We start from the raw sequence: 22,604 nt of genomic DNA, 5'->3' as shown, positions 1-22,604 counted from the left end.
ACGCATCAAACCCCATATACCCCGAGTGATCCTGCTGCAACACTCACTCACTCACTCACTCACTCACTCACACCCACCCACCCACCCACCCACTCACTCACTCACCCACCCACCCACCCACTCACTCACTCTCACACTCACTCACACTCACTCACTCACTCACTCACGTCTTGGTGTTTGAGTGTACACGAGTCCGCAGTTGTGCTTGGCCGAAAAACTAAAAATCGTGGTTTAATGTTTGACCTGGTTGATTGTGTGTCATCGTCCCCCTTCGGCTCGGATGTTGCTCGTGCTGTCAACCACTATTATAGTTTAGATGACATTATTTATACATTTCCGTGATACGGCCGATATATTGCCAACTACAGCATAAAATTACATATCTTTCAGTTGATTGTTTCAGCATAACATGTTGTGTTTAAAAAATAACACAAAGTAGTTATATGTACATTGCCTTACCACACAATATTTTATATTCTTCATTCACAAGCCTAACAAAATCATTATACTATATCAGTGAGACAACAAAACACATACGACATGGAGGTGTCAGGTTTCACTATAGACATTGGGCATTTGTAATACCCCCAAAGAATAAAAGGAGAAAACAATCAACAATTTTTAAAAAAAAACACACTATGACATGTGTGAACTGATTCATTGGCATAGAATTTAGAATGTTCATTAGAAGTGAATTTGTGTACACTATTTCACTTCCAACGAGGCATTATATAAATGTTCCTCGAAAAATGGGTATTTCTCCATCTCAGCTATCAACACACACACACACACACACACACACACACACACACACACACACACACACACACACACGCTCATTCCTTGACTCCTTTGTGTCGCACGGAATCAAAAAACGGATGTGCCAAGGCCTCTTTGGCCGTCACTCTATCCAGCGGATCCACCTGCATACACTGTCTGACCAGCGACAGAACCTGCGCATCCTCCTTCACCCCCGACGGCAGGTCAACCACCCCCGTGAACAGCTTAGCAGGGAGGTACAGTCTCCCCTCTGGCAGCGTGTAGGGGAGCCTCCCAGTGTACAAGTGATACAACATCACCCCGACGCTCCACATGTCATAACGCTTGTAGTGAACCACACACAACTCCCCACTCTCGCGCTGCCACTGCTTCTCAGGAGGCGCGAAGTCGGGCGTGAAGAAGTTCACCACGTGGCGCTTTGAGAAGAATCTGTTGAATTTCACCGCTCCTCCAAAGTCTGTTATCTTGGCAAACCCTTTGCTGTCGACGAGCATGTTATTGGTCTTGATATCCATGTGGGAGATACGATGTTTGTGGATGTATCTCAAGGCGCTGAGAATGCCCCACAGAATTTTCTTAAGGATCGGTAGGGACATTGCCCAATTTGATTTGTCGAAGAATGTCCACAGTTCTGAGGTTTCTACGTATTCCATGACGATAACTCCATGAAGGCGAAACGCAAAATAATCGTAAACTTTAACAATGTGTGGATGGTTCAACTTCTTCATAATCTTGTATTCACGCTTAGAGATGTTGAGAAGCCTTTCCTCGTAGGGATGAATTCGTTTGAAAACTTTAGCCGCATATGTGTTGCCTCCCTTTGTAACTTTAAAGATGACAGAAGACGCACCGCCAGAAAAGATCTTCCCAAAATCATATCCATTGATGCTCTTTCCGGTAAAGCTGTTTTCAGGTGTAGAGCTTTGAAACAGTGAACTTTCCCTAGAGACATCTGAAGAGTCTTGCAGCTGTGGTTCGACTTCCTGTCTATCATCTATGGCACCGTGACGTACCAACCCGGATGTACGAGAACACAGCTGGGAATTGCCGTGACCTGTGTCCGCGGAGATGAACACTGCCCGAGACACCTCGCAACCGTTTCTTGCGGCAGCATGCTGTGTCTCTTGTGACGAGAGTTTGGTCGCTGTTGGTTCTTTGTGCCTTACCAAATCCTCCTCAGACTCACTGGGTGATATATCAGCCAGCTCGGACTCGTGTAAAGAGATGTTTGAGAGCGATAGAAGGGTCAGGTAGGCTTTCGTCCTTCTCAGTGGATGCAAAGCAGGGTCTTGTGACACAGTTTCTGGTACAAGTGGTGAATGGCGTTCTTGACCCTGACCTTGACCTCGATCCTGAACTTGACCCTGACCTCTTTCCAAATCCTGGTTCTCGATACATTTGTCCTGATGGTGGTCTTGACTCTGCTTTGTCTTGGTCTTCATTTCAGGTCCTCCATTATCCCGAGTTTGCGACTGACCTTGATTTTGATGCTGGCGTTTTTCGCAAACCGTGTCATGTTCTTCGTTGTTTGCAAGACACACTTGTTTCGTGGTGTTTCGGCTGGAGTGTCTCCGATGATTTGGGGCAGGCTTCTTAACATGTCGATTCTGTTTTCCCTTAAACATTCTGACCGTGACACACTTTGAATATCCCTGGTGAAGATCCGGCTCTTCATGGCGCTGCTCACTATGGTCAGACTGACGCTGACACCGATCAAGCCAGTGTTTTATATCCTGCCCGTGTCCCATTCGATCATGACGCAGCTTACCTACCTGGCTTTGTTTAGCATTTCGGTTCCGACGACCTTTCTTTAGATCTTTCAGAGGAACATTTAAGAGATCGAAAATCAGAAAATGATTTGCTTGTAGTTTGTATTCCTCCACTCGGATGTCCTGACCATCTTTGATGGCCCCTTTCACGAGCCCCGTGTCCTCAAACTCTGCAACCCCCCGACCCTCCCCAAGTATGTTTCCTCTATGCTCACCGCTTTCCGCAGCAGCAGCACAGGCAAATGGACTATCATCATAATCTTCATCAACCCTCGCAAGGAGGTGTTTTCTTCCATCGGGATGCAGCCTCGCTTCTGACTGATTTCAGCTGCAGTTTAAGGCAGAGTTTTGTATCACCAAGGGTTCCCAACTGTGACTGACCTTCCCTGTCCTTGAAGAAGCTAGGGACTGTCCCTTCATACTCATTCAACGGGCGTCTCTCATGTTGTTTACTGCTAGCTCTTGAGTCCTTGTCCGACACGGGGACCAGGATCTTGGTGTGATCTGTGTGTAAATAAGGTTATAATGTTTCCCAGCGTATTCAAACGCATATGAGGTGAGATGAATGGTGTTTAATGGTTTAATGTAGCGTTCAGGATTATATCACCTATCGTGCATCCGGTGTGTGTGTGTGTGTGTGTGTGTGTGTGAGAGAGAGAGAGAGAGAGAGAGAGAGAGAGAGAGAGAGAGAGAGAGAGAGAGGAGAGAGAGAGAGAGAGATAGCTTCAGTCCTTGTGTTATCCCCTTAACGTCGAGCGCCAGGCAGTTTAACAACAAGTACCATCTTTTAAAGCTCTTTTGGTTTGACGCGGACGGGGATCGAACCACCGACCTTCCGCTCTCCGAGCACGGGACCACGGAGGTGATCCAACTCAACATGACCATGGAATCAATGTTTATGTTTGGAACTGTCAAATCGTCAAAGCAGCAATGTCAAATTACTACCACTTGCAAAGAAAATCGATCACTCCGGTATTCTATTTTTATCACCATTCACCATTCAATTATTCTAGAGTGACATGTTTGCACGATCTGATTACACCGCTATACGCCAGCCTCCGAATTTGCAGAGTTGATCCGTCACCAGAACATCATGCACGGCAGTTGTAGTGACTGAGTGAGTGAGTATGGTTTTACGCCGCTTTTAGCAATATTCCAGCAATATCACGGCGGGGGACACCAGGAATTCACACATTGTACCCATGTCGGGAATCGAACCCGGGTCTTCGGCGTGACGAGCGAACGCTTTAACCACTAGGCTACCCGACCGCCTCTGGCCTTTGTGGAGTGCAGATGATTGGTTCTGGTGGTGGACACAAAGTAAAGAAAGAAGATAAGCTGGTACCTGTGGACCTCTCCTCGGCCGGCGGTTTCATGGTGTCTCTTCTGTGGGTGAGTCCGCCGCAGTCGATGATGTAGTATCTGTTGACGTCATTGAAAGAGGATTCACATTGATGCGAACATAAATACAACAAACATGAAACGATCGCCAGAAGGTTGTGTGGTAACAATGTGACTTAGATCGATGCTCATGATTTCAGTCACTGGTTCCTCTTGCCTAGGAACGTTTATTTACAGACCGACCTGATACATCTTACAACCGACCATGATCTACCATCACCCCAACACACAAATAACCTTCCAGATCCAGCTTTACTGCACGTTCCTCAAGTTTCTACATCTTACAAAGATCACAGACACCACCTGCCTATTGTCCTGAATTGTCAGAGCGTAACAGTTTGCTTAAATGACAGTTTTTGTGTGTGGATATACCTCTATGACATCAGGGGGCTCGGGTGGCCCAGTCATCTAAGACGCTCCGATTGGCTGTGCAGAGTTGCGTCCCCTTGGGCACGCCAGAAACCTATGATTGTGGGTTCGAATCCCGTTTGCCCCGATTTTGTTTCTAGGTTTGTCAGCACCATACCCGTCTTCGTGGGTTTCGCCGAAGTGTTAAATTTCTGAGACCTGCATCACTTTGGGCTTTCCTCCCACATTAAGCTGACACGGCGCGATATAACTGGGATACTGTTAAAAGCGGCGTTAAACCAAACTTACTCACTCACTCTATGGCATCACGTAATGTCAACAACAAAGGATTTCACAATGACGCAATCCCTACTATTCGAGGCTTATGACATATCAGTGAACCCTCCGGGCTCGCTTGAGAAGGTATTAACTTTCTGAAGAATACTGTGAGGTGAATCATCAAATTTTGATGCTGTCCTCTTGAGCCTTTTAGGGCCATTTGTGTTGCTTTTTTTGTTTTTTCGATTCTATGTTGAATTTTCAAGATATTAAGTTGAAATTTAAAGTTATTATCTTGAAATCTTAAGATAATTATCTTGAAAATTCAACTTAGTATCATTATCTTGAAATTTCAGCTGAGTATCTTGAAGAAAAAGAAAAATGCAACAAATAAATGGCCCTAAAAGGCTTCCGTATTTTACGGCGGGATGTTTATCACCATCTGCTTGTATGCTGTCCCAAATAAATGTCTAATCGTTTGTGGGTTTATGTTTAGCTCGCATATCTGTTCGAAATACATTGGGACAGACACCCTCGTTAACGTCACATCAGTTGTGGGGGCACGGATGGTCCAGACGTCTCAGGCTCCGCAATCCGCTTGGCAGAGTTGTGTCCTTTGGGCTCGCCATGATCGTGGGTTCGAATCCCGGTTCGCGCCGATTGTTTCTAGATTTGTCAGCACCATACCTGCGCTCGTGGTGACACCAAAGGCAATGTCATTCAATTGAAATAGAAGTTCCACCCAGTAAAGTTGAAATTGGAAAGAAACTCAGACTCGGTTGATGCTAAAATGTTTCAATGTGAACTGTGTGTGTAGTAAGATGAGCTGCTGATGTTTACCGCAAGAGGCGACGCGGTTGGATTTCCCGATGCAATACACGACATTGTGGAGCTTAGTGCTTTATTTTGGTAAATAGTGCATTCTCTGTTGTAATTTCGAATGGACGTTTTTGTCTTGAAGAAATTGTCGCATGACGACACCGACCCTATTTGACCTACTTTTAGACATTGAGGAATTCCCCTAAAGTAGTTCTATATCTCTCCGCTCACTTGATGATGTAATCACGCAACATATTCTGACGTCCGTCCGCTCTGACGGCATGATGGACTACTGCCACATTCCTGGGGAAAACCCCGGGAATTCTCCTGTATGAGTGAAAAGAGTAACGTTGTTTCTGATCATGTAGACCCTTCGCTCTTGAACTTAGCGTTTTAGCATACACTGGGATAAATGAGGGTCAAACACTGTATGATCAACGTCACAAGCTCCGACATTCATACAATTAGGCCCTCACTCCACTGCCAACATATTCCAGTGAACTCACACAAAGTGAAAGTTAGCTTGGTTGTGTTCGTCGAGGCGAGGTCCTCCCCTGCTGTCAACATTTTAACTGCATATGAAAGGAGGCTGTTACCAAATGTGTGTTCTTTTAGTTGTGGAAAGTAAGAAAATGGAATGTTGTTATACTAATGTCATAGCGACTGATTTATGACTACCACTGTCTGAAGTACATTTGACACCAAGGGCAAATTACCCTGTAGCCATATGCATGTCTCCATAACTTAATTGTCATTACGTTTTAGGCGCTAATCCCCGTTGTTAATCCTCACCAACATTTCATTGTATATTGACTGACAGCCAAACTGGGCTACTTTATCATTTCCCGTTAATTACTGTTATTTATAGTATGGCATTTATTGCCCTAATTGTTCATCCCCTGAGTTGTGTCGGTACGTCACCCCCGGAAGTCCCATTCCGGAGCAACGTCATTGTATTTCCATTGTTCAGTACTATATATATGCTACCAGTACACAGTTACTACGGTGTTAGTCAGGCTTGGTATTCCAAGTGCTGGCATAGGGACGATCCCGAGCAGGATGTGCCGCTCGAAGGAAACGCCCTGAGGTGAGCTGGAGCTGCGCTCACCTCTTGTACGCCTGAGCTGGAAGGTCCGCTCATTGCTGTGTTTGTGTTGTCAGAGCAGGTATTCCGCTCATTGTGCAATTGTTTATTGTTTACATGTTGTGCATAAAGCGTTCCGGGACATTGATGTCGATTTTGTTCTTATTGCCCCAAGAGCTAATTCCCCGTCAACGTGCACGTTGACACTAATGTTAATTATGAATGTTCTGAATGGAATTAGGTTATAATAATATAAATATGAATTGTTTTAATACTGTAAGGTTTGTTATGTTTCTCTCTTAAAGAATGCTTATATTTAATATACTAATAAAATTTTGACGATTGGGCCAAAATACAATGTAGTGCTTTTGACCAAAGATGATCTCGGTATGTTGGTAAACACAGTAAAACATATGGCGAATAACTCATCTTTGGTCACAGATTTGCCCACAGTGACATTTTTCTTTCGAAAATCGGCATCTCGGATATACATTCTTTTGTACTTTAATCAAAGGTGGTCTGAGTTATTAATATGAACGTGTGTCATAATTTTCATGACGATATTTGAACACTTTCCGTAATGGACATTTATTTATTACTATAGACACATAGAGTGTCATATCATGACAGATTAACTAAAGTTATTTGAAAAATACCGGGTGTTCTTTGACTTCTTTAGAATAGTATTCAGACCATGCACGAATACCAGTGATTGAACCGATGAGCGTAATCCTCGCCATCGCGACACGATGGTACGCAATCAGAACATGTCTGTGTTGTTTTTGTGAAGAATATAACTGTTCTGATCAACAAAATCATTTCACCTACCTTTTTTACGGCATGGTGACGGTATGAACGGCGCCGCCCCTCCCTCGCCTGCAACTTCGAGACGAGTATGACCGACAAATGACAATTGTGACGTCGCGTGTCTATGACGTCATACGCATTGCCAGCTCTATATCCGGAGTTCGGCCCTGTCACGGGCTAATTTGCATGTCACGTGTCCTGACTTTTCTCTTGTTTGTAAACAATAGCGTTTATTCTGAATTAAGAAAAAACTGGCCTCATCTGCAAGCCTTTCGTTGTGCTTTTCATATTCTTTTGCATAATTATATGGATGGCGACTACAACTACGCAAATGAAAAGTTTCTCAATGAAAGTTAACCATTCTATGACATATCTAAATGTATAAAAATGAGTCGTAAAAAATTAAACAGATGAAAAACATATATTGAATGGACTGTGTAAAATCTGACGAATCGTCAATGGCGCGGTCGTGTGGCAGAGGTACTATGCTGGCCGCATGGAACTCTGGGTAGGAGAGTGGGAGCCCGGCCAGCCTTGTACCTCTGCCACATGCAGAATAGTCACATCTTGCACTACGTAACCAGTTTGCCTATCTTCAGGTTCACACTCCACTAAACACACTCACTCTTAACATGACCCGTGGTCTAGTGGTAGAGCCTCTGCTCGGAGAGCGGGAGGTCCGGGGTTTGATCCCCGGCCGCGTCAGACCACAAAAACGATGGTACTTGTTGTTACCCAGCCTGGCGCTTGGCATTAAGGGGCTAAAACAAGGACTGGTCGGCTTGCAGTCAGTATACTGTTTCTGAGGGGGGTATTCATGTTAAACTGCGGCATGGTATCTCAGTGGGCTAGCACAATGAATGGGCATCAGTCCGGACTAGTACAAGCACACACACACACACACACACACACACACACACACGTCGCTATGTAAGTACGATAATCTTGGACGCGAAGTTAAACCCAATTTCTAAATACCTAAAGACGTTATAAGATGGTACTTGTTGTTACCCTGTCTTCCGCTCGGCATTAAGGGGCTAAAACAAGGACTGGTTGGCTCGGAGTCAGTAAACTGTGTCTGAGTGGGGTATTCATGTTCAACTGCGGCATGGTATCTCAGTGAGGTAGCACTATAAATCGGCATCAGTACAAACACACATACACGTGCATGCACGTCGCTATATAAATGCAATAATCTTGGACGCGTCGTTAAACCCCATTTCACCCCACCGCCTAAAAATAAACGTCATGATGTGATTATTATCCTCGTGTGTTTTCGTATAATATATATCAAACATTAGCAGGGACAAACTAGTACATGAGCTTAAAAATATCATATTATATGTATTGCCATTCTTACAATAGTCGATGTTTAAGTTATTTATTTAGTAACACATGTATGGATATAGTGCTTGACTGAACTGTCCTATTGATGAAATAGTGCCAAATGATTTACATAAGAAAACGTACAACCTTATGGATAACAACTTCTGTTTATTGCATAAAGAAACGTTTCTATGTAAATTCTTACATTGTAATCACGACAGCTTGAAAATTAAGTAAGAATCTCCATCGAAACGTTGTTAAGTGCAATACACCAGAATTTGTTATCCATAAAGTTGTTTTTTTATTTACTCACCAATTTCTGGTAGCCTAGCGGTTAAAGCGTTCGTTGGTCACGCCGAAGACCCGGGTTCGATTCCCGACATGGGTACAATGTGTGAAGCCCATTTCTGTTGTCCCCCGCCGTGACATTGCTGGAATACTGCAAAAAGCGGCGTAAAACATCACTCACTTACTCACTCACCAATTTCTAGAATACCAGCCAAGCAGTTAAATTATTTACAGCCATGTTTGTCTACATAATCCCACACACATCGAAAAGCACCTGATTCCTTTGACCTGAATCAAAAATAATGTTCGCAATTTGAATTTTGAAATATATTGCTACATTGTTTACAACCACATGTCAACGTTGCCACAGCTGTTGAGCCCAGATGAGTTGCAGATGTTGAATAATTGTTGACAGAACGACGCCATGTTTGCAGTCGTGATGGTATAGTGGTGAAATGGGGTTTAACGTCGCATTCAAGGCCGTTGCTGTTAGACGTGTTTTATACCAGCGCTTGTGTGAGTGCGGTGGTTTTACATGGTTAGACGACCCGTGAAGATCCGGGGTAGAAAAGGTCTTCAGCAAGCCATGCTTGCCTTAAAAGGCGACTATGCTTGTCGTAAAAGGCGACTAACGGGATCGACTGGTCAGGCTCGCTCACTTGGTTGATACATGTCATCGTATCCCAATTGTGTGGATCGATGCTCATGATATCGATCACTGGATTGTCTGGCCCAGAATTCATTATTTACAGACCGCCGTCATATTGATGGAATATTGCTGAGTGCGGCGTTCTCGCTCATTCATTTCAAATTTAATTGTGGTTTGCGTGACCTGCATCCATGCAGTAAAGACAAGATGACAACTTCTTTATTCAACCGTAAAATATCCTGTCTTTACTGTTACTTCTAAAAAAAAGTTCGTGACTTATCAGTAAATGTTTTTAAAAGCAGTCGGATTTCTTTTGCTATGTTTGATGAAAGTTCGTTTTCATAGAACAGCATATAGAAAAGCTTCTTGTATTGACTGTGGAGTAGAGCAGTCACCACACGCTTCCTGTCGTTATCTTCATCAGCTATCCCTGCCCCTATTTTGACGTTCCCTAGCGGTTTTTGTTCAAGAAAAAGGACATTCTGTGAAGCCAATATAAAGTAAGGGATCGATTTGGTCAATCCAATCAGTCTAACAATATCGTGGCAAAAGATCATTTGAGATGACCCTCGTCCAGCACTTACGGTTGACCATAAGTCAACAGATCTGGGCCCCGTTCATCATATAGCCTTCGTAGAGATACGACTGTCGTAAGCTTTTGTTAAACTTGCTAGGACAGTCATGCAACTGAGCCAAACACAGTCCCACATCTTCAACCTCTTTTTAATAGAAAGTTCGAAATATACTTGGATTCCTGGTAGCTAATCTGTCTTACAGACCCTGATACAAATATATCAACTACAGCCCATGCAAGTCTATAATGTTTGGCAAGTCTAGATTACTGCAGTATCAGTATCTGAAAATGAGGAGAATCACTGGGCTCTCTTTTTATTATATTTTTATTAAGATAACTGAACATCTGTTTTTTTCTGTACGATATGTTCATTTCAGAGACTATATGTTAGTCTACCTGTAGCCTGTAAACACAAGAGTGTGTTCGCGAGCGAGTATGGTTTTACGCCGCTTTTAGCAATATTCCAGCAATATCACCACTGGGGACACCAGAAATGGGCTTCACACATAGAACCCATGTCGGGAATCGAACCCGGGTATTCGGCGTGACGAGCGAACGCTTTAAGCACTAGGCTACCCGATCGCCCCTATAAACACATTAACTAATGTTACAACAAAAGTTAATTTGTCCTATATTCTTTTTTGAATTTGGTCTATCTGGCGACATAATCTGGTCCCATGCTGACATCTTCTGGATCCTATTGTACCGAGTGGGCTGGAGATATTTCCAATTTTTCGTCCTCGTCTAATGGTGTGGTTCAAATCCATACAAATATCTGGGCCCGCTGCACAGTGATCTTATAGGCTACAGCGCTGCGACTATCGTAAAGTTATGTTCAAGTATGCGAGTTCATGTTAAAGTATTCCGACCGTCTTAGCGCTAAGAGCGTTTTGTGGAACGGGTCCCTGGAAACTTGTTTAATTAAAACATGTTATGAATCACTGATATCTCGCTCTCCGGACAGACAGAGTGAGTGAGTGAGTGAGTATGGTTTTACGCCGCTTTTAGCAATATTAAGACGGCGTTCAAGATTAGTGTGCGTGCGTTTTAATGGAGCACCAAGCAGGGAAACAAGTACCATCTTAAACGGGGGTCGGGGATCCAACCCCCGACCTTCCGCTCTCTGGAAAGACCCTCTACCCCATGACCGTATGAAGGCGACCATGAGCATCAGAAATTAGTGTTACATGGAGTTTGGAAGAAAACTGCTTTAAATATAGACATTTGATTCCATGTCCAGGTGTACCTTTCCCAGTTTGCAGAGTACAGGTGTGTTTCACCATCACACAGTTATAATAAACTGGAGACAGCTGCAATCAAGGTACTTCAAGGATGTTTCCCTCTCTATCTGATCCTGACAGCTACACAATATACTATTTCCTCCCTGCATCATTGCTACAGTGCTGCTCAGAGGCAACTCCCCCTTCACTTAGGGATTCACTGGAGGGAACTGTCTGTGTATATGTTGTGAGGGAGTATGGTATTCAGGCTTTTACCAATATTCCAGCAATATCACAGGGAACACAGAATGGGTTTCACACATTGTCGTCATGTGAGGAATCAAACCCAGCCTTGGGAAGGACACTTTAACCAATTGGCTACTCCACCGCCTTGTGTATATGTAGATTGAATATAATAGGAAAGTTAAGGTGTATCCATTTTGTAACAAGCATAAAGTTTGGTTTGTGAGGTGGGTTGTTGTAGCTGGGGCTTTTTTACCATAAATTAAACAACATTGATTTAGGGACAGACCATATTTTATCCAAAAAAAACCCCCAAAATATTGTCCCTGAAAATGCTTGAAAAAAATATATAACTATGTTCCAGACCTTTGAAAAGAAGAAGAAAAGAATTGACTGCAGTTTCATTGTTGCCAGGTGTTTTTCTTTAAAAGGAATTCAGGCTCAAAGTTGAATTTAAAAAAAGTAATATCTGGTTTTGCAGCTGAAGCTAAAAAAGATCTAATCTGGAAACAATGATCGGTCCCTTATCTGACTCATATTCATGGTAAATCAGCAGCATATGTTACCCTACTGAAACGAAGTGTCCTCCACCTTTGTGTGTAAAATCCTGACCTCATCATCTTCAATATTGTAGTTGTAGATCTTCAGTCCTCAATGCTCCAATGTAGATCCAGGTTAGAAACAGCCTTCAGCAACTCTTGCTGGTCATAGAGATTCATAACGGGATCGGGTGGTCAGATTGACCTTTGATGCATGTCATCGTCTCCCAATATAGTGGATTGATGCTCATGTGAATCACTGGATTGTCAGGCCCAGATCTGATTATTTACAGACTGCCCTCATATACATGGAATATTGCTGAGAGCGGCATAAAACAAACAAACAATGGTCCAATAACAACACAAGGACAAAACAATTTTAAACAATTTTACTAGTCAGAATTTCTACGTTCTGCAGACGTCAGTCCCCTGACTATCCGCCAGTTGACATACGAAAACACCCGATTAGTAAGGCATTCATTTTATAAAAGTTCTGTACAGGCATCATCATAACATCATCATCTCCCTGCATGGGAGACAGCGGTCGACAATATAGAAAATTTATCAAAAATAGAATCGTTAGAACCAGCTGTTAAAACAAGAACAGAGCAGACACTGACTACCATCATCAGCCATTTTCAATGTGGGAACAACATAGGGATCTATGGTTGGTAACTATTTAGCACAGCTACAAGTAATCTCCGGCAACATTCTCAAGAGATTCTGTCATCAACTATCTAAGCTTGTTTTTACAACTGTACACAACTCTATGTACATATAATATATGGATGTAATATGTATATATATATATTTTATACGTAGTACATGATTAACAATTTCGCCCCTTTGAACACAACAGATGGGGACCATTAGTCAACACTGACTCCTAGCTCAGGTATGATGAAGACCGCAAGGTCATTTGTACACGAGTAATATTTGGTTATTTAACAATATTCCATTATGACGAGCAGAAACGGGCCATTCAACAGATTGGATAACTCTACATCTATCCAGATTTGAGCAGGATGAAGTTAAAAGGAGATTTTCATCAAAATATTTCTAATGACAATGAATAATTCTTAAATATTACAAATTAAATTATAAATATTTCTAAAATAGTTTCTATGAAAAATGATTTAGAAGATAAAGTAAATTTATCCAAAATGTTTGAACCATGTTTCTCATGAAAGATCACCAAAGAAAAGTAGTTTTACCCATTGTAAGCAGCAGTATATAGTTCAAGGTCAACACTGAATCCAGCATGCATAAATAGCTACTTGGCCATTGGTAGAGAACCATCAGATTACACCAAAAAAAAGAAGGTAGTTCCTTAAAACATAATCCCAAATAAAATCATGATGTGGACACACATTAATCAAAACAATCTTTTCGTTGTCCTTTTGGTGATATTTGGTCTCACTTCAACAGACAAAATACCAATTTGTCAAGATAAGTCTGAATGAGTATTTTACCAAGGGCCAGATTTCTAACAAGGTCATGCAAATGTCCATAGCACACTAGATCTAAGTGGAACAACTTGGCACTTCATGACAGATAATAACTCCAGACAATATCACATGTCATGTTACTCTGAGATGCCATTGGGAAGAAGTGTAAACTTGTGTAGCTAGAGTCTACCGTAATTAATGGGTGTATTTAGTTGTTAGAACAGTACAAGTGATGGAGTCTTCACAGGCATGTAGAAGTTGGAGAGGGACACCGAAGATGGACAACTTTTGCCCAATCCAAATGACCATTAATGTCAAGATAATGTTTAAAACAAAAACAAGTTGGAAGCAGTCACGACATGAAGTATTATGGGTAAACCTCTTTATTATACAAGATGACAACTGTTTTATTATACATACACAACGATGAAGGGGCAAGAAATAGACCTGAAACATTGTGTATGTATAATAAAGAAGCTGTTATCCATAATTCTCCATATCGTGGTTGGAGATTTTGATGGCATATTCTGTAAGTAAAACTAACTCCAATCTGCTGAACTTGATGAAAAAAAAAAGGTCGATTCTTAGAACTAATATTTTAGAAATTATTTACATATGTTTTAGTACTTAATAAACATTTGTACTTCATCAATAAACTTAATCAAATCCCTTTTCAATGTGGTAGAGTATTCATATACAACTCAAAAGAAGTTAAGGACCACATTATTCTTTCATATTACTATAGGTACTCTGTCATATCATGACAGACCAACTATAGTAACATAAAAGAATAATGGGGTCCTTAACTTCTTTCGAGTAGTACATATAAAAAGCACGAGAGTTGATTACCCCAATGACCAAACAACTATTTAACATTAACCTATTGGTTGAAGTCAATTTGATTTATATTGCACCAAATATTATACCATTATAATACAAAACATGATCTCTCCTTTCAATATCTCACCAGGTGTAAAAGCTCAAATGGATTTGTCAAACATTGTCACATGTACAAGAGACTGTAACTGGTTTCTGTTATGCTGGGATTGAACAGCTGCTTAGTGACGTTGGAAGGTTGACCTCAACACTACTCCTAGAATGAATGTCAACTAGATACAAGTACTGTATGTCTCCAAAACGATAAGTGCTCACACATCACATTCTTCTTACCCCCCCATTCTTTTTCTCTATATCAATAGTAGTTAAATTACCCATATAATCTAGCCACTTAAGCGGAAATATTGGTAGCCACGAAATTAACCTTATGACGCTTTAGCTGCTATCATGATAACCCTTCTCTATATATACTACTTTAAAAAAGTTAAACAGCACCCGATTCTTTAACATTACTGCAGAAACATGACAGACTAACTATGGTAAAATGAAAGAATCAGGTGTTCCTTAACATCTTTTGATCAGTATAGTTCAGGTACACCTCTTGTAATTACTTCATTTATAACGATTAATACCAACTTCAAAATCTGCCCTGACACAAGGTCAATATTGAGACAAGGATTGTCGTAACACAAGCTAGGTCTGTATTCACCAGTTAGCATCAACAGCGTCTCGTAAATCAGAATACTTGAAGACAAGGGCCTGGTCAAGAAAGCGATCTTGGTGCTACGACTATCATAAGTCCGTGTTGAAGCATACTAATAATGATAATCATAGCCCCAAGATGACTTTGTTTTACAGGGCTTGTCCCGTATCGACAAGTCATTTGTAATGATATGACCATCACAACTAGACTTCACTGTCTCAGCACTCTAAAACATTTGTGGATCAGGACAAGCACTCAACCCAGAAAATGTTCAATTCTTTTAGAAAACAGCTGATATGAAGGAAAATCTTTAAAACGTCTACAGCTTAGTGAGGGTGAGGTGAAATTGGGTTTAATGTCGCATTTAAGATTATTGCACTTGTATAGCGATGTTGCAAATGGAAGTGCAACGCTTATAGTACAGTCTGTAATTATGTGGTAAAACGACTAAAATATTGTGAACACATGTTGGTATGTATAACTATGGACAATTTGGTTGACACTCAGTATTGAAAGATGTTCTACCGAAAGTGCTTATATTGATTACCTCCCCTGAACACAGCCAATGGTTTAGAAAAGTGACATAAGGCGTATGTTTGAATTTTGTGTTTTCCAAAGCCTGTGAAGAGATGGGTGGTCTAAAAAACAAGAAATTAATTTAAAAATGAACCCATCAAGTTTATCATACGAGTCCTAAAAGGTTTTGTTAGGGCTATGATCCTATTCAAAACACAGAAATGTATCCAAGTGTTACACTTCGTATCTGGAATTGTAACATTTCTCAAGGTATGGTTAGCTAATATTCTCAATCTAAAGTGCTAATATTCTCAATCTGAAATGCTTGTTCTGCTATGAAAGAAGAGACCATTTGTAAAAGATGAAAACCAAATCGACCAATTTCCATCATTGAAAATATATCTTCACCGGCATTCAAATATGATCTGGGAAAATACTAAAATAAATATCTTCATTGTAAACTTGTGAATATTTCCCTATTTTTTCCAAGGCCACACATTTTTTTATTTTTCCATTTCATGGGCCCTCTGCCCCTTCCTAAAAGTAGCCGGTCCAAAAATAATTATTCACAAAAATATTTATTTTTATTATGTCTCCTAGTCATATAGACCCCCTCATACAATAAAAATTGTTATACATATATTCCATGCCCACTGTCAGTGATTCAAAAAGGCTGCAGTCTTAACTCAACGGCAGAATGACAAATAAATAATTAAATGATAGACATCCATATTTATGTTATTTTTATTTTGACCGATCTTGTGTAGAAAAGCTGGAATTAATCCATGAAACACAAAATAAAAAAAGTGTGGCCTTACCATGAAAATGGTGAACTATCTGATACATGAGATTGCATGGAGAGTGCTGTATCTCATAATGCACAGGACCAGAGGACAATATGAGACACTCAACATTTGCAGATAAACCAACGAAAAAACAAGTGATGCAGTTGGGTTAACAGGGACACAAAAGATTTGGAATACCGGTACACTGGTTTTGAGATAAGTGAGTTCGAGACAATCTTGTTTTGAGATAAGCAGGTTTGAGACAAATCATTTTGAGAGGTGGTTCAAGTGAATGAGAGTCAATAGCAAGTACATAAATGATCCAACATCGAAAACGAAAAACAGGATAGTTCTGATATTGCAAGATACACACAAGTCCTTGTCTTATCACCATCCAAGCTGAATCTAACGCCGCTCCTGTCAATAACACCTGCATGCAGTAAGAACACAAAGTCACTGGCTGAAACATCTCTAGACAGCAGTTTCAAATGCCAAAGAAAAAAGATATTAATTTTATTACCCATTTCCCAGAATATTGCAAATGAAAGAAATGGAAGTCACGTCCTACCACTCCAGCTGATTTGTTTTAGACATACCAACCCCCAACAGAAACAAAACATACTTGAAAAATAAATAATCAAAACGTTTTTCAGGTCTTACTTAATATCAGCACACACAAAGCTAAGCAGTTTAATTCTTGCTTAAAAATATGTCAAAACCAGTACTTCTTTTAAAGAATTTCATGCTCATTAAAATACAAATTAAATAAGGAGTACTTCACATTTCCACATGTTTTCTTTGACAAGAGTATTCCTAGAAATATACCCCAGCTGTTTATTCTTGATAAGATTCGATTTGTTGATGTCACGACATACAATACATGTTTGACAACACTAAATATCTAAATTACTCTGATATTATTGAACCGTTTGTACATTTCTTTCCATCCATGATATGTTAATAGTGTTAGTTCCAATAAACATACGATTATGCAATTCCAATACCTCCTGGAAAAAATAATAATGCAAAAATAATCACATTGCACTTTGAGATCCAGCAAGATTTGGTACAATCTAAATCCTAATTCTTTGATACAAATCCATTAAAGCGAATGGTTTATGTTGGCCCTGAGATAGGCTAGAGTTTGTTATTATTCTGAATCCACATTCAGCATGTTAGCATACAGACAGAAAACAAAATGGCGGACATTGGCATTGAGGTATGTCAAACATTAAGCAGATATGCATGGTAGAACGCAAAAACACAAGTCACAGCCATCTTGTCAAATTGCTGTCAACAACAAATTTCACTATGTTTTACAAAAATATTATCTCAAGCTCATAATTGTTCCATTATGGGGCGATTCAGCAAAATATGGCCAGGTTACATACTCCTACAAACTATGAAGGGCATCATCATTGCACTGTCAAAGATTTCATTGGTGTAGGAATATCACACGCTTGGGAGTCGGTCAAACAAAACAAGGAGAGATAACTCTTCCCCACTATCTTCCTCCGTAGGTATCCCACACAGGTCCTGGTAAAATCCAGCACATATTGGCAAATATGTGTAATACTTTTCTCGAGAAGCAAGACGTTTGAAGTCGCACAATAGTTGAGCAAAACTTAGTCCATCACACACAATCACTGTATCTTTTGAGTTTTAAGGTGAACACACACAAACATAAGCTTGGCTTCACTGCTAAGTAGACAGGCTATAATGGGACACTCATGAGATCACATGGATAACGACACCTCCAAACACCTCCATTGATCTACATGTATAGCACTGGTGAGGTATCCAGCCCAGCCCAGCCACACGTTGACCCACACATTCTCACAACACTCACTTATCATGTCGGCCCATGCATATTTGGCATCATGCCCATATATGGCTGTCCCGGACTCCCCATCATCGCTCCCATTGGAGACATCTGTCGCTGTCTGCTCTGAGAATATAACTGTTGCTGAAACTGCTGATATTGTGCGTTATAGCCCGGCCCGCCAGGACCACCTGGTCCACCGGGGCATCCGGGACCACCTGGCATGGATGGATTTCCCTGACCTGGCATTCCCATTGGTTGATTGGACTGTCTCGGCATGCCAGGCCCCGGACCCTGCATAGGCATGTTAGGCATTCCCCCAGGTCCGGGTCCAGGCCCCTGCATCTGCATATGACTTTGCATCATACTCTGGCTCATCATCGATTGTCCGTTGGGCATGTAGGCAGGATTTGGACCATTGCCCATGTGACTGCGTGGATCCATAGGCGACATAGGTCCCATGGGACCCTGAGGTCCGGGGTTCATTCCAGGCATCGGCCCCGGCCCTCCGGGGCCCATTCCCGGTCCCCCCATGCTCATCATGGCCTCTGGCGGCATGTTCCCACCGGGACCCATCGGGCCCATCGGCCCCATTGGACCTTGGGGTCCGTCCATGCCTGACATCCCTGCTGATGGATGGTGCATGCCAGGTCCTGGTCGAGACCCAGGCATGCCAGGGAACTCTGGATTTGGTTCTCGCATCATCATTGATTGCTGCATGGCCATGTGCTGTTGGTGTGAGAAAGGGGAAGAAATTCCTGGTCGGCCACTGTGTGTTGGAGAATTGTTTGGAAAGTATTGCAAAGTCGATGTTGGAGCTTTCGCTTCTATGTTTGTGAGTGGTGGTGAGAAGTTTTGCATAAAGTCCAAATCAGGTCTCTTCTGACCACCCATGTTGGGTTGTGAAGCTGGTGGATTTGCTGGTAGATATTGGATAGTATTGGGTGCTTTGGGTTGGATCTGGACATTTGCATTGCCCACGGAGCTGGCGGGGAAATTCGATGGGCTCATTCTCCCTGGGCCCCCAGGACCCATCATTGGATTGCTGGGACCTCCACCCGCGGAGGGATGATTGGGACTTGAGAAATGAGGTGCCTTACCCCCCATTGATGGAGGACACTGGCTAGTCGTCATCATCTGTGACTGTGACATGGACGGCCCTGAGGACATAGGGGGACAGTGAGGTTGCATGGGCCCTCCGGGACCCTGCGGTCCCCCGGGAACGTTCATCTGAGACGTTTCACTGTTCATCTGCTGAACCTGCATGGAAGGGTTATAATTGCCCACACCAGGATTGTTGGGCGCGTTCACACTCTGAATGTTCAATTGCTGAATGGACATGGTTGCATTGACATATGTATTGTTCACACTTGGAGTAGTTGTTGTTTGCGCAATACTGGAAGTGTTAGTTGAATGCTGCTGGTGCTGTTGAATGGGATGGGGAGGTTGAGGTTGTCCTTGAGGATGCAGATGTGGTGGATGTTGATGCGGATGTTGTTGATGTTGCGGATGTTGTTGATGAGGAGGACCATGTGGAGGAAGGGGTAGTTGCTGTTGTTGCTGCTGTTGTTGTTGTTGCTGCTGCTGCTGCTGCTGAGGAGGTCCCCCTTGAGAGGCATTACCACCATTGCCATTGTTCATTTGTCCTTGTACCTGAATACTGTGAAACGGACCACCTTGCATCATATTTTGTTGCATTTGGTTTGACAAATGTTCCACGCCTTTTGCCAAATTGGCAAGACTTGCTGATGTGATATTCGACATGGACGATTTAGCTGTAGGAGTGGTTGGAGCACTAGATATGCTGTTGTTGGATGGCGGATCATAATGTGATAATCTCATGTTAGCACCAGACATGGGAGAGGGGCCAGACAGGGGGGACGGACCTGATATAGGCCCTGGGCTTGATAATGGCCCAGCACTAGAGTTCTGGCTAGAGTTTGACATGGGTCCTTTGTTTGAGCCTGGTCCATGCATAGGCGAATGCACTTGATTTTGTTGGAAGTGATTTGGTAAGTGTGGGGGCTGCGATTCATTGGGTATGCCTGAATCACGATATGCAGAGTTCAACTGTTTTGTAATAGTCAATTCCTGCCCTTCAAACTGATTCAGATAATTTATTTGCTGAGGTGAAGGTGTGGGTTGTAAGTTTTTATATAGATCCTCGAGATGATCGTCTCTTTTTCGTTTTTGAGCTTGGGCATAACTGGGCGGAGGTTTGTTATTTTTCTGAGGCCCTGGTGGACCAGACGGTGCCAATTCCGGCTGAAATTGTTCAGGATTGCCCGCTCGATGTAATGAAATCTGAGAATTTTTCATCTGAGACACTGATGGTGGAATCATACCTGGCCCACCCCTACCAGGCATCATGCCAGAGTCAAAAGCTGCCCCTTGAGGGGGCATTGGTGGGCTGAACCCGGGGCCCCCCATCATTGGGCCGGGATCCATCTGTGGATGTGATGGCCTCCGTGGCCTCGGAAACATACCCATCTCCTGTTCAGTGCCCATACCATGCATTTGAGGTCCATTCATATTAGGCGAGGTAGATGCACTCATCCCCATAGCTCCTTGTCGTTTATGAGCAATCGAACTGTAATATGGTGGGGGTGGGCCATTATGATCAATGTTTGGATTCATTGTTATACGACGCTTTTCATTATAAAATTCTTGCTGCAATCGCAGCCACTCTCTTTGAGCAGGGCTTAAATTGTTCTGAGGTGGGGGCCCACCTGGCCCGAACTGAGACATTCCTTGCGACATCATGAACTGTTGTTGAGACGTCATCATTCCATGCTGAGAGCCCATCATTCCCTGGTTGGGGGACATCATGCCCTGATGTGACGACATCATCCCGTGCGGCGACATCATGCTCTGCTGGAACATGCCACCCTGCATCCCCATCCCCTCCTGCATCATCCCCGGCCCCGGTCCTGGCCCCGGACCGGGCGGGAACTGCTGATGCTGCTGAGGCCCCCCGGGACCTCGAGGCTGATCAGGGAACAACATCTGCTGAATTTTACGCAAACTTGCCAAATGTTCTTCTCGTCGTTGCAGCTGTTGTGGCGTTAAGCTTTCGTCTGGCACTTTGTTTTGCAATAGGTTCATGTGGTTAACTGCATTGAATTCATCGAATTCGGAGAACATGGGATAGTTGGGGCCCATCCCTCCCTGGTTGGGTTGCCAGCCCATCATACGTGGGTTATTTGTTGGGAAAGGCGGCCCATTCACACTGTTCATTGGCATCCCCATGCCCTGTTCCTTGAGGTTTGCGTTTTGCTGCTGCACCCACTGTTCAATGCTGGAGGCAGGATTGGGGCCGAATCCTCCCATGCCCTGCGCCTTCATCATGTTGGGGTTGGGGTTCCGCATGTTGCCCATGGGCATGACAGAGCCTCGGCCAAACTGACTTGGCTTCAACGGGTGCTTCTTGAACAAATGGAAAAAAACAGTTTAGGTACTTGAGATATGATTTGTTTTGTTTATTTGTTGTTGTGTAACGCTGCACTCTGCAATATTCCAGCTATATGGCGGCGGTCTGTAAATAATCAAGTCTGGACCAGACAATCCAGTGATTGACATCATGAGCATGGATCTACACAAATGAGATATGATGACATGCATCAACCAAGTCAGGGAGCCGGATTCTGCTAGTCGCCTCTTAAGACAAGCATGGGTTGCTGAAGACCTATTTTAACCGGGATCTTAACAACATGACATATGAAACAAGATGAAATATATAATGACTGAAATATATTTTTTAAATATATATTTTTTTAAATCTTTAAGATGAGAGGATAAAATAATCTTTAAGACTTCTTGACAATTACCTTGGAATCATTGATCACTGACAAAGAGTTACTTCCCTTGTGTTGGATTTGATTCCAAGAAATAGTTGGATGAATATTACGGATGTATGTCACCCATCCCCTAAGATTCCAACACCTCCTATTCCGTGTCACCCATCGCCTAAGATTCCAACACCTCCTATTCCGTGTCACCCATCCCCTAAGATTCCAACACCTCCTATTCCGTGTCACCCATCCCCTAAGATTCCAACACCTCCTATTCCATGTCACCCATCCCCTTAGATTCCAACACCTCCTATTCCGTGTCACCCATCCCCTTAGATTCCAACACCTCCTATTCCGTGTCACCCATCCCCTAAGATTCCAACACCTCCTATTCCATGTCACCCATCGCCTAAGATTCCAACACCTCCTATTCCGTGTCACCCATCACCCTAAGATTCCAACACATCCTATTCCGTGTCACCCATCCCCTTAGATTCCAACACCTCCTATTCCGTGTCACCCATCCCCTTAGATTCCAACACCTCCTATTCCGTGTCACCCATCCCCTTAGATTCC

General features: G+C 42.6%; 1 protein-coding gene and 1 pseudogene across 8 annotated transcripts in view; both read right to left on the bottom strand.

The window, feature by feature from the left end:
* Nucleotides 1–836: 836 nt before the first annotated feature.
* Nucleotides 837–3,925, bottom strand: LOC139462066 (uncharacterized; annotated as a pseudogene).
* Nucleotides 3,926–12,536: 8,611 nt separating this feature from the next.
* The window catches only part of LOC139462534 (B-cell CLL/lymphoma 9 protein-like), a 144,758-nt gene continuing 134,690 nt past the window's right edge, over nucleotides 12,537–22,604 (bottom strand). For 7 of the 8 annotated variants that reach the window (XM_071244322.1, XM_071244324.1, XM_071244326.1 and 4 more), the window contains one exon: nucleotides 12,537–21,663. In XM_071244322.1, the coding sequence (XP_071100423.1) occupies nucleotides 18,268–21,663 (3,396 nt within the window). In that variant the 3' untranslated portion in view covers nucleotides 12,537–18,267. The remainder of the gene's footprint in view (nucleotides 21,664–22,604) is intronic. The other variant, XM_071244323.1, reaches the window with a different exon arrangement.

The sequence above is a fragment of the Haliotis cracherodii genome, unplaced genomic scaffold (genome assembly GCF_022045235.1).
Source record: "Haliotis cracherodii isolate W230 unplaced genomic scaffold, xgHalCrac1.p SCAF_15, whole genome shotgun sequence".
Classification (NCBI taxonomy): Eukaryota; Metazoa; Mollusca; class Gastropoda; order Lepetellida; family Haliotidae; genus Haliotis; species Haliotis cracherodii.
This window is presented reverse-complemented; position numbering and strand designations above follow the sequence as displayed.